At 48.7% G+C, this 13545-nt stretch overlaps 1 protein-coding gene across 1 annotated transcript in view; it reads right to left on the bottom strand.

Moving 5' to 3' along the window:
- crocc2 (ciliary rootlet coiled-coil, rootletin family member 2) overlaps positions 1-13545 on the bottom strand; it is a 328062-nt gene that overhangs the window by 186530 nt on the left and 127987 nt on the right. Inside the window, exon 7 of the mRNA XM_038817133.1 lies at positions 5272-5437. Coding sequence (XP_038673061.1) covers positions 5272-5437 — 166 coding nt within the window. The remainder of the gene's footprint in view (positions 1-5271; positions 5438-13545) is intronic.

Raw genomic sequence — 13545 nt, 5'->3', positions numbered from 1 at the left:
CCAATCCTGGAACCAACTGCGGCAGCAACTTGGCCTGACCAAAATGTCGAACAGGGCTCCCATCTGCAACAACCATAGGTTCACACCAGCACTGACTGACGCCACCTTCAAAAGGTGGAGGCAGGACGGGGGGACACTGACAGTCAGGGACCTATACACGGACGACAGGATCGCAACACTGGACGAACTGACAGAGAAATTTCAGCTAGCTGGGGGGAACGAGCTACGGTACCTGCAGCTCAAAAACTTCCTACGAAAGGAGACAAGGACGTACCCACAACCGCCACGACAGACACTACTGGAAGACCTACTGGACGCAAGTATCCTAGAGAAAGGGAACTGTAGTGACATGTATGACCGACTGGTAGATAGGGACGACACCGTACTGGACGCAACAAGAAGGAAATGGGAGGACGACCTGGGGATGGAGATCGGGTGGGGACTCTGGAGCGAAGCACTGCATAGGGTCAACTCCACCTCCACGTGCGCAAGGCTCAGCCTGACGCAACTAAAAGTGGTACATAGAGCCCACTTAACAAGAACCCGTATGAGTAGGTTCTTCCCGGAGGTGGAAGACAGATGTGAACGGTGCCAAAGAGGCCCGGCCAACCACGCCCACATGTTCTGGTCTTGCCCCAGACTCGTGGAGTACTGGACAGCCTTCTTCGAGGTTATGTCCAAAGTGGTGGGAGTGAGGGTGGAGCCATGCCCGATAGTGGCGGTCTTCGGGGTTTCAGAACAGCCAGATCTATTCCTGGGGAGGAGGGCGGACGCCCTTGCCTTTGCCTCCCTGATCGCCCGCCGTAGAATCCTGTTTGGCTGGCGGTCAGCAGCACCGCCCAGAGCTGCGGACTGGCTGTCCGACCTCTCGGAATCTCTCCAAATGGAGAAAATCAAATTTGCCATCCGAGGGTCGGACGACGGCTTCCACAGAACGTGGGAGCCATTCATGCAACTGTTCCGGGACCTATTTGTGGCCAATGTACAAGAGGAAGAATAGTCGGGGGAAGGTAGCGGGAGGGGGGGGGGGGCTACAGGTTCGGTACGGGGGTTCGATGGCTAGCTAAGGCCCAAAACCAAACTAAATAAACATGTTGAGGGGGGGGGGGGGGGCGGGCGCAGTTACTACTACGAAGATGCTTACCTGTAAATATGTATGTTAATTGTTGCGTGTTTGTTTGTTGTTTTTCTTTTGTTCTTTTTCTCTCCTAACAATTTGTAATTTGTTCAATATAAAATATGAAAACTGAATAAAAACATTTATAAAAAAAAAAAAATATTCTTGCTTCTGATTGGTTATTGTGCAGAATAAATGGTTACATGTTTCTTGATTAAGGGTAGTCAGATGTGACTGATAAGGCCGCTGTCTTGGGGGGCGGTATGGTGTTGACAGATCTCCATGGCTTCTTTGATGAGTCCTGAATGCTAATGTGTGATGGAGGAGATAAGCCTAAAGTTTCACCATTGGATGGAGTGGTTATTATTAAGCATGTCTAACAATAGCTGACTTGTCTCATTCACTGTATCTTAATTAGGTTTGATGTTTCTTGAGTCTAATGTGCAGGCTGTGGCCAGTTTCCCCAAAAGACAGCTCAACAAGTGTTTTCCACAGTGAAGCAACTGGAGTCCAACATCAACAAAGCAGAGAAAACAACACTCAATGACCTTCGTTTAGAATTCAACCTTCATTGAATTCGTACATTGACGACAGACCAGCAAAATTTCATAGTCACCATGGACCATGAAAAGTATAACAACAAAAACCTCCTAAACATGGATATCAATAAGAAACTCCTCATAACCCTACACCTGCTAATGACAGCAAAACCAATACCAAGTCACTCTCTACACAGAAGTAAATGTTTTACCCGAGTGTTATAACCCGCATGAGATCTAGGGGGTTGGAGCAATTTGTCTCCCCGTGAGCCTCGTTGAGGACGGGTGGGGAGCGGGAAGGGTAGGGTAATAGACGTTGATATAAATGACTTGGAACCGATGACACCTCAGACCCAGATCATATTATTACTTTGCAATATAACTAGTTTCTCTTTGTCCACTTGTCTCGGACTCGTCAGTGATCACTAAACCGAGGCTCTGGATAATAAACCTTTTTTCTTTTTTCTTCCCGTCCAATTTTACTTGGGCAACACAAGATCCACAGGGCAGATGCTCTACTAAGACCTATCATCTCCATGAAAGGTTCTTCAACGTACAAGATAGCTCAACACCTAGCCAGAATTCTCCAGCTACTAATGGGAACTGCACACAAAATATCACAATCTCTAAACATTTTATTGAGACGATACAGCAAATTACAGTCATCTTGTCACACAATGGTCAGTTTTGATTTTGAGTCACTGTTCATCTATGTACTCATCTCAGAAGCTTGTCTTATCATCAAACAATGTTTGGAAGAAGACTTCTCCTTATCCAACAGAGATGTCACCAGATCAAATCTTCTATCAATGTGCCTAACTCCATATCACTCCCAGCTTTGATATCTCAATTACATTTTTGTAATTTGGCTAGATGATAGGAGGAAATCTCAGTTTCCTATAACACCTTAATCGTCAACATTTGAGAATTACTTTTACTGTGGCGATGCAACTATAACATTACATACCACTCCTTCATGCTCTCATCACCAAGTCGCTCAATGGCACACCAGTACATCAAGTCTACTGTAAACTCAATCACACTGACACACATCTGAACTACCATCATCCTACTTTCTCTCTAATTGGTTTCCAACATCCTCATTAAAAGAGCCTACTCCATTCATAACAAGAAACCTCTACAACAAGAAGACACATCAACTCAATGGATTCTCTTCACACAAGGTTAACACATAACCACTTGCTACTCACTCCGTAACAATTACTTCCTGTACATTGATTCCACTTTGCATAGGGTATAACACATACCCAAGTCAATGAACATCAAAGTCCGACACAAGTCTTCTAAGATGCTCCACCCCATCATTCACAACTACAAAGATAAGTAACCATCTTGCAATAAATCATGAACTTACAGCAGACCATACAATTGTGGACCCATCTACATTGAGGAAACAGGCCACAGCCTATACATTAGACTCAAGGAACATCAGTGAATGGGACAAGTCAGCTTTTGTCAAACACACACAACTTGATAATCATGAAATCCAACAATCCAATTCGAGACTTAACTCAGCCATCATGTGTCAGGGAGGCCCTGTAAATCTAAAAACACCACAATGTCTCCCAAAACAATGGCCCTAACTTTCATCAGTAACATCTAGCAACCCTTACTCAAGAAACACATTACCATCCATTCTGCACAGTCAAGCAATCAGTAGCAAGAATTTCAACTTGTTCTAACCTATTATAAACACTAAAGTACCTGACCAGCAGTAAGATCCTGCCCATATTCTCAACCTCCCCTACCTCTTTCACCTCTTTCAGTCATTCTTCCAGGTGACGGGCAGGGTATGCTACCTGAGACATTGAGTTGTACCAGTTCTTCTACGGAATTCTTTCAAGGTACCAACTGCTCCTTTCAAATTAAATTTTTACACTGCTTAAATGTTAAAATTGTCTTATTTAATGTTATTGTTCAAACCATGAAAACCTTCAAACAACTTTTGTCTTAGTTAAAGTCACTTTTAACAGATTTAAGAGTCCTTAAAGTGATGTCAAGATAGGAAAACTCTTGAACAGGTAAAGGTGGGGAATCTTCCAATTTCATTCTCCAGTTGGGTCCTTGTTTACTCCTGACCCATACTGGAAATTTAGCATATGCTGGTGTAGCCATCTAAGATGGCCACCTGCAACGGACCATGGGAATTATGGCCAACCCAGGAATCAGACAGATACCGAGCCGATGTGTATCCGAAACACAGGTAACCAGGCCTGATCGAAAACCCCGTTTGCACTTTAATGGCCCATTTTCCCAGGACAATAGAACTCCAATCAAGAAACCGGTACAGCCACAAACTGATCGGCACCACTGTCTTTACCCGGAAAGCCCAACTGCCAAGGTCAATTACCGATAAGGACCCGCCCAGCTACCAAGGCACTCGCCCTTTTATTGGCCGAAATCGAAGACAGTGATCAGAGCCCTGTCGAACTATTGGGTCCAAGGTTAAGGACTGTCCCAAAGAGTTCTGTCTCTTTTGGATCCGGCCTCTGCCAGCCCAAATTCAGCAGGAATAGCCAGCCAAATTCAAGAGCAACGATCGCTACCTGACGGATGAACCCAGCAGAGACAGAGCCGCTTTCTTCGAACCAGCCAAGTGAAATCCAGATAAAGGCCTTATCCATTTGCACAGTGCCGGTCACCCTGAAGTTAAGTATAGGTTATTGTAGCTGATAGGTGAAGTTTATCTCGTAGTAGATATTGTGTTTGCATGTCGAGGTAACTCTTGTGTATGTAAATAAACCATCTTTTGAATTGACTAACTGATTGTGTGGTCAATTGATCGATATAAGGGAAGGCTTGTGGTTCACCAACATTATCATTAATATTAGCAACAGTATTGGCGACCCTGGTGGGATCGGAAACAGGCAACGCTGCGTATGATGTCCTGACTCCCACCAGCAACATAAAGAGTCCCTGATGGGCATGGGTCCATAGTAAAAAAGTGCTGTGAAATGACACCCAAGAGCCAATTTTACAAAGATGTGCTCCCTGCAAGGAGCCTCAACCAATGTGGGTGTATGTTGGGAAATCACAGGCGCACTCCTAATAAATAACACTTCTGCAGGGAACCTTTTGCTCGAAAAATTGAAAAGCTCCAAAATTGTAATTCATTAAAACGACCCACAAGATTATTCATAGGTTTTTATTGTTTATTTTGTCTCTACACACACTTTTTCCTTGGGAAGAGTGAAGAAATGTTGGAAGGCTTAACAACCAAATATGGGTGTGAAAGAGTGGCAATGGGAAGAACTGAAAATATTTTCTTGTTGTAGCAAGAAGAATACTGAAGGCATAATGTGGTGGAAAAGTCAAGGATAAAGGTTTTCCTGCATTGTCCGACTGTGACACTGGCACTGGGAACAGGGAAGTGTTCCATTTGCCAGGGCTAACATCCATCACTACAATGAGCGCAAAAACAAACAGACAAAGATAAACAATCAGGAAATAACTAGCTTGGGATCACACTATAGGTCCTCATGTTACAATCCAAGCAGATTGTCTCACAGGATTTTCACTTTGTGTCTTACAAGACAGTCCACCAGGTTTGTGTAGAAATAAGCAACACTGACTAACTCAAGGGAAAATATCTACCTCCTGTTCCCACCGTGCTGTCATTTCTCTGTGCTCCAGTTCATTCCTTGCTTTGCCGAAATCAACTGTGATCTTGCGGATATCCTCGCTTAGCCTCTGGTTGGCTGTGTTGGCCTGTTCCAGTTGCTCCCGCAACATGCTGTTGACCTGGGTCAGGCTGCTGCTTCTGTTTCAGAGAGATTAAACCCGGTCACATTCTGTACTCATCCTGGCATTCTGATTCTGATTTAAGAACAAAGAACAAAGAACAAAGAAAAGTACAGCACAGGAACAGGCCCTTCGGCCCTCCAAGCCCGTGCCGACTATGCTGCCCGACTAAACTACAATCTTTTGTCCTGATGAATATGGAGGACAGAGTTTGGTAATTGTAAAATTCATGATTTTGCTAAAGTTAAAGATTGTTAACTGTACTGGGTTATGGATGGGAAGGGCAGTTAGTTTTCTGTTGACTCATGAAAGGAGGAGGCTGGCATACATGCTGGACAGTGGAATTGGATGTTTGCCTTCATGTTTCCGAGGTTAAGCAAAGCAGAGTGCAAGAATAGGGTTAGATAACCATTTCAATTCCTTGGTACTGAAACAATTTTTTAATTTACACCAACATTATTTAGAATGGACTGCCAAAAGAAAGACACACTTTTTACACTGCACAATTATAATATTCTAAGAAACAGCCTTTGACCCAGAAGCAATAGAATAAGGAAAATTTGTAATATTTAAAATGCTTGTGGAATCTGTATTTCTTTGAAAGTATTTGAAAAGAACTTTAGAATTTGCATCAACTATAAAGTGTCAATTGTAATTTTCATTGATAATAAGACCTGGTGATCCTTGATCTGGAATTAGCACCAACAGGAAGTAAGTTAAGAGCAGAAACCATGTGGGCAGGCATAAAGGAGAGCTGCAGCAGAGGGAAAAACCAGAGAAGGCACATTTACAAGGATCTGTGTGTGTAATACAATTAAACAGCACAGAACGCCTACTGCAAGGTTAGAAAAGGGATTGTAAATTGGACAATTTTATTGCTGCTGAGTTTTGACAGAGTTTACCAGACTGTTGAATGGGGTTAATTAAAGAGATGGAATAAAGGAGTCTCTAGGGAATCCGTCACATCAAGACTGTTATGAACCTAGCTAAGGAGGTTCTGCAGGAGGGCACTGTTTGGGTAGTGACTACCTTCGGAGACCTCAGATCGAATATGGCTGCTAATGAATACGATTCAAGGGCTGATTGAATTGAGTGGGAAAAAGTGAGAGATCCTGGGCGGGATTCTCCGTTGACAAGACACGGATATCGCAATCGGCGATTGGGCTGAGAATCACTTCCGACGCCCAAATCGGGGGCGCCGCCGATTTGATGCTGGTTTCCGAGTCTCTGCCCTCTCCAAAATGGCGTCACCGCGTTGCGTGTCACACGCCATTGGAAAGGCATGGGTGCGTCATCGGAAGCCCCTCCCTCGATGCTCCGCCCACGATGGGCCGAGTTCCCGACCGGGCGGAACACTTATACTATTTTCTTTCATTGACCCCGCGTGGCGGCTGCAGACTGTGTCCAGTGCCATCACAGTTGGGGGGAGCCATGCCGCTGGCCAGCGGGGCTTCGGTTAGGGCTGGAGGGACTGATTGGGGTGGTCCAGGGGTGCCGAGGGGGTTACTGGGGATCATTATTTGGCAATCTGGGTCCGCAAGCGGCCACTGGCACGGCCATTCTCCAGCCATTTTTGGCCTGGGAGCCGGGAGCTTTACCCAGCGTGGCTGCTAGCCCCCCCCCCCCTCCCCATGGTCCTGGAATAGGTGCAGCTGTTGTGCCATTTTTTCTGGAGTAAAACACCACTGTACCCAAGCCGGGGTCTGGGAATCGGGGAATTCAGCCCCCGATATAACAGAGGCTGAGTTTAAAAATTTTGGAAGTGCACATGGAATCACATGTCTGTGGGGAGTGATATGTATGACTGTGTAAGAAGTATCTTTGTTGTGCTGACTATTTAAAATTAAATTTAACTTTATATTTAAAATATATTTTGCCTGTTAATGTTCATGCTTAATATGCATTAGGTTCCAATTCATAATAAAACAAAAAGTACAGAAAGTGGGATCTTATTGGTGATTACCTCATTTGGAGGTTATTCATAAAATTTGATCACTTTGACCTATGGTTCCTCCACAGGGAAAATAACAATTAAATTTAATCCTGTTTACTATAGAAATAGAATGCATTCACATGCCTAAAGTTGTAATATCTCATAAGTTACTTTTAAAGTGCAGTTACTGCTGTCATGCCACTTTTTCTACTTTTTATACAAGATTCGACAATAACCGAACTGAGGGCGGAGTGAGGCAAGGTGGTGGCGTAATGATATTGGGCGAAATTCTCTCCTACCCGGCGTAGCGGAGTGGCGCCAACCACTCCGGCGTCGGGCCTCCCCAAAGATGCGGAATTCTCCACACCTTTAGGGGCTAGGTCCGCGCCGGAGTGGCTCCCGCTCCGCCGACTGGTGCCTTTGGCACGACGCCGTCCGGTGTCGGGGCTGGCCGAAAGGCCTTCGCCAGCCGGCGTGAGTCCGCGCATGCGCCGGAGCGTCAGTGGCCGCTGACGTCACCACCGGCGCATGCGCAGTAGGGAGGGTCTCTTCCGCCTCTGCCATGGTGGAGGCTGTGGCGGTGGCAGAAGATAAAGAGTGCCCCCATGGCACTGGCCTGCCCGCCGATCGGTGGGCCCCGATCGCCCCCCCCCCCCCACCCAGGACCCTGGAAGCCCACTCGCGTCACCAATCCCGCCGGCACAGAGGTGGTTTAAACCACGTCGGCGGGAGAGGCCTGACAGCGGCGGGACTTCGGCCCATCACAGGACGGAGAATTGCTGCGGGGGGCACGCCGACCGACGGGGCGTGATTCCTGCTCCCGCCGATTCCCAGGTGGCGGAGAATTCCATCCACGGCGGGGTGGGATTTACGCCGGCCCCAGGCGATTCCCCGACCCTGCGGGGGGTCGGAGAATTCCGCCCATTGTTACTGGACTAGTAATCCAGAGACCCAGCGTAATACTCGAGGGATCTAGGTTCGAATCCCACCATGGCAGATGGCAAAATTTGAATTCAATAAAAACCTGGAATTAAAAAGTCGATTGTCACAAAAAAAAACATCCGGTTCCCTAATGCCCTTTGGGAAGAAGAAAATATGGCCTACATATGACTCCCGATCTGCAGAAATGTGGCTGATTATTTGAAAAGATGCCCTCTGAAATGGCCTCGCGCTCAGTTGAAGGGCAATTAGTGGTGGGTAATAAATGTTGGCCAAGCCAGCGATGCCCATATGCCAAGAACAATTTTTTTGTTGAAAAGTGAGGTGAATGAATTAGTTAATTGTTTGCTGGCAGTCCAGGTTGAGAGAAGAATATCAACTCTGCTCTTCCTCAAATTATACAGTGGGATCTTTTAATCTGAACAAACTTTGACAATTTGTTTGAAAGGTGACACTTCTTAGCACTCCCTCGGTGCAAGCTCAGGTTATCAGCTCCTTTCTAGTTCAGAAGAGTGCTTCCATGTGGCCCAAAATGACACAATGTTAAGTTATAATACATTTACCAGATAATTATGGGGCGAAAGCTAAGAGTGAAAGGGGGCAGAATGAAATTCAAAGACCTCTGCCATGTGATTTTTAGAAAAATGCTTCTACAAGTGTGCAACAAGGGTGGTAACTCAAATCCGAGACGAGTCTCGGCTGGTAGGTAAAAGTTAGGACAGCAGGCAGGCACATACTGGTACAGTCAACTCCAGATAAACACGAATCTCAATCCAACAGCTGTGTATTAAACCACTTCCCACTCATTGCCATTAGGCAGGCCCCAGAGCCAAGCGCAACACTGGAGCAGAAACTCTGAGCCAAGTAGAAAATATTCTCGAGTGGCCAGATTCCAACGCCACCTGCAGCCAGGTGTCACCCACACAGGACAGCACTGGTTTTAAGTTAGTGAATGTTACAAATACTCAGCTAACAAAGTTTTATGTTTTGGGGACTGTCTGTTTAATTTGTAAATGGAGTACTGAAAGAGGGGGTTCATATGACTTGCACCGAACACCACTTGACAATACGTCTGGATGGTGCACTGCTGTGGGGACAGTGAAGCTGATTTACTGGGAAGGGGCTGGTTTAGCTCACCAGGCTAAATCGCTGGCTTTTAAAGCAGACCAAGCAGGCCAGCAGCACGGTTCAATTCCTGTACCAGCCTCCCCGGACAGGCGCCAGAATGTGGCGACTAGGGGCTTTTCACAGTAACTTCATTGAAGCCTACTCGTGACAATAAGCGATTTTCATTTTTCATTTCATTTCAAGACCGCCCAGAGCCTTCACGCCAGTAAACAATGACCGGAACAACTGTGCTGACAGTCGATAGACTTGACGTGTAGATGCCGGCGTTGGACTGGGGTGAGCACAGTCTTACAACACCAGGTTAAAGTCCAACAGGTTTGTTTCAAACACGAGCTTTCGGAGCACTGCTCCTTCCTGTCGAAAGACTGGCAGAGCTGAATTTTCAGATTCGCCCAGACATTAAAAATGAAAGGCGGGGCCTGGATGTGGAAGTCCATAGAATCAGCAGAATTCCTACAGTGCAGAAGGTGGCTATTTGGCCCATCGGTTCTGCACCGATCCACCAAAAGAGCACCTTACCTAGACCCACTGCCCCTCCCTATCCTCTGTAACCCCATAAACCCACCAAACCCGCACATCTTTGGGCACTAAGGGGCTATTTAACGCGGTCAATCCACATACCTGCGCATTTTTGGACTGGGGGAGGAAACCCGAGCACCCGGAAGAAATCCATGTAGACACAGGAAGAACGTGTAAACATCACGCAGTCATCTAAAGCCTGAATCGAACCCTGCTCCCTGGCGCTGTGAGTCATGCCTAGCAATTCTGGCCAATCCAATTTTCTGCCATTAGGGGAAAGAGGATTGGTTGTGATTCACAAACGAGGGAAACTTGAGCTTAGCAGGGCCATGTGAACTCAATGCTGAGGTCAAACAGACCCCCATTTTGGCTGTTACAAGGGCCTCAACCTACAGTGTGGAAGGCACTAATCGATGGAGTAGACATAAACTCATTTGCAAGTCAGATAAGATTGGTATAACACGATTGCAGGAGTGGTCTGTAACTGGGGTCAGACACTGAGACTGGATGGGATAGTGGGTCAGACACTGTCCTCTCACATTCTGGGACTGGGTGGGACACTGGGTCAGACACTGTCCTTTCACACTCTGGGACTGGGTAGGACAGTGGGTCAGACACTGTCCTGTCACACTCTGGGACTGGGGGAGGGCAGTGGGTCAGACACTGTCCTGTCACACTCTGGGACTGGGGGGGGGGGGCAGTGGGTCAGACACTGTCCTTTCACACTCTGGGGCTGGGTGGGACAGTGGGTCAGACACTGTCCTGTCACACTCTGAGATTGGGTGGGACAGTGGGTCAGACACTGTCCTTTCACACTCTGGGACTGGGTGGGACAGTGTGTAAGACACTGTCCTTTCACACTGGGACTGGGTGGGACAGTGGGTCAGACACTGTCCTGTCACACTCTGGGACTGGGTGGGACAGTGGGTCAGACACTGTCCTGTCACACTCTGGGACTGGGTGGGACAGTGTGTAAGACACTGTCCTTTCACACTGGGACTGGGTGGGACAGTGGGTCAGACACTGTCCTTTCACACTCTAGGGACTGGGTGGGACAGTGGGTCAGACACTGTCCTTTCTCACTCTGGGACTGGGTGGGACAGTGGGTCAGACACTGTCCTGTCACACTCTGGGACTGGGTGGCACTGGGTCAGAAACTGTCCTGTCACACTCTGGGACTGGGTGGGACAGTGGGTCAGACACTGTCTTGTCACACTCTGGAACTGGGTGAGACAGTGGGTCAGACACTGTCCTTTCACACTGGGACTGGGTGGGACAGTGGGTCAGACACTGTCCTTTCACACTCTGGGACTGGGTGGGACAGTGGGTTAGACACTTTCCTGTCACACTCTGGGACTGGGTGGGACAGTGGGTCAGACACTGTCCTTTCACACTCTGGGACTGGGTGGGACAGTGGGTCACACACTGTCCTTTCACACTCTGGGACTGGGTGGGACAGTGGGTCAGACACATTCCTTTCACACTCTGGGACTGGGTAGGACAGTGGGTCAGACACTGTCCTTTCACACTCTGGGACTGGGTAGGACAGTGGGTTAGTCACTGTCCTTTCACACTGGGACTGGGTGGGACAGTGGGTTAGACACTGTCCTGTCACACTCTGGGACTGGGTGGGACAGTGGGTCAGACACTGTCCTTTCACACTCTGGGACTGGGTGGGACAGTGGGTCACACACTGTCCTTTCACACTCTGGGACTGGGTGGGACAGTGGGTCAGACACATTCCTTTCACACTCTGGGACTGGGGGAGGGCAGTGGGTCAGACACTGTCCTGTCACACTCTGGGACTGGGGGGGGGGGCAGTGGGTCAGACACTGTCCTTTCACACTCTGGGGCTGGGTGGGACAGTGGGTCAGACACTGTCCTGTCACACTCTGAGATTGGGTGGGACAGTGGGTCAGACACTGTCCTTTCACACTCTGGGACTGGGTGGGACAGTGTGTAAGACACTGTCCTTTCACACTGGGACTGGGTGGGACAGTGGGTCAGACACTGTCCTGTCACACTCTGGGACTGGGTGGGACAGTGGGTCAGACACTGTCCTGTCACACTCTGGGACTGGGTCGGACAGTGTGTAAGACACTGTCCTTTCACACTGGGACTGGGTGGGACAGTGGGTCAGACACTGTCCTTTCACACTCTGGGACTGGGTGGGACAGTGGGTCAGACACTGTCCTTTCTCACTCTGGGACTGGGTGGGACAGTGGGTCAGACACTGTCCTGTCACACTCTGGGACTGGGTGGCACTGGGTCAGAAACTGTCCTGTCACACTCTGGGACTGGGTGGGACAGTGGGTCAGACACTGTCTTGTCACACTCTGGAACTGGGTGAGACAGTGGGTCAGACACTGTCCTTTCACACTGGGACTGGGTGGGACAGTGGGTCAGACACTGTCCTTTCACACTCTGGGACTGGGTGGGACAGTGGGTTAGACACTGTCCTGTCACACTCTGGGACTGGGTGGGACAGTGGGTCAGACACTGTCCTTTCACACTCTGGGACTGGGTGGGACAGTGGGTCACACACTGTCCTTTCACACTCTGGGACTGGGTGGGACAGTGGGTCAGACACATTCCTTTCACACTCTGGGACTGGGTAGGACAGTGGGTCAGACACTGTCCTTTCACACTCTGGGACTGGGTAGGACAGTGGGTTAGTCACTGTCCTTTCACACTCTGGGACTGGGTGTGAGAGTGGGTCAGACACTGTCCTTTCTCACTCTGGGACTGGGTGGGACAGTGGGTCACACACTGTCCTTTCACACTCTGGGACTGGGTGGGACAGTGGGTTAGACACTGTCCTGTCACACTCTGGGACTGGGTGGGACAGTGGGTCAGACACTGTCCTTTCACACTCTGGGACTGGGTGGGACAGTGGGTCACACACTGTTTTCACACTCTGGGACTGGGTGGGACAGTGGGTCAGACACATTCCTTTCACACTCTGGGACTGGGTAGGACAGTGGGTCAGACACTGTCCTTTCACACTCTGGGACTGGGTAGGACAGTGGGTTAGTCACTGTCCTTTCACACTCTGGGACTGGGTGTGAGAGTGGGTCAGACACTGTCCTTTCTCACTCTGGGACTGGGTGGGACAGTGGGTCAGACACTGTCCTTTCACACTCTGGGACTGGGTGGGACAGTGGGTCAGTCCTGTCCTTTCACACTCTGGGACTGGGTCGAACAGTGGGTCAGACACTGTCCTTTCTCACTCTGGGACTGGGTGGGACAGTGGGTCAGACACTGTCCTTTCACACTCTGGGACTGGGTGGGACAGTGGGTCACTCCTGTCCTTACACACTCTGGGACTGGGTCGAACAGTGGGTCAGACACTGTCCTTTCACACTGGGACTGGGTGGGTCAGTGGGTCAGACACTGTCCTTTCACACTCTGGGACTGGGTGGGACAGTGTGTAAGACACTGTCCTTTCACAATCGGGGACTGGGTGGGACACTGGGTCAGACACTGTCCTTTCACACTCTGGGATTGGGTGGGACACTGGATCAGACACTGTCCTTTCACGCTCTGGGATTGGGTGGGACAGTGGATCAGACACTGTCCTTTCACACTGGGACTGGGTGGGTCAGTGG

This window comes from Scyliorhinus canicula, chromosome 13 (assembly GCF_902713615.1).
Source record: "Scyliorhinus canicula chromosome 13, sScyCan1.1, whole genome shotgun sequence".
NCBI classification, from domain to species: Eukaryota; Metazoa; Chordata; class Chondrichthyes; order Carcharhiniformes; family Scyliorhinidae; genus Scyliorhinus; species Scyliorhinus canicula.
Note: the sequence above shows the minus strand (reverse complement) of the source record. Positions and strands in the feature narration are given on the sequence as shown.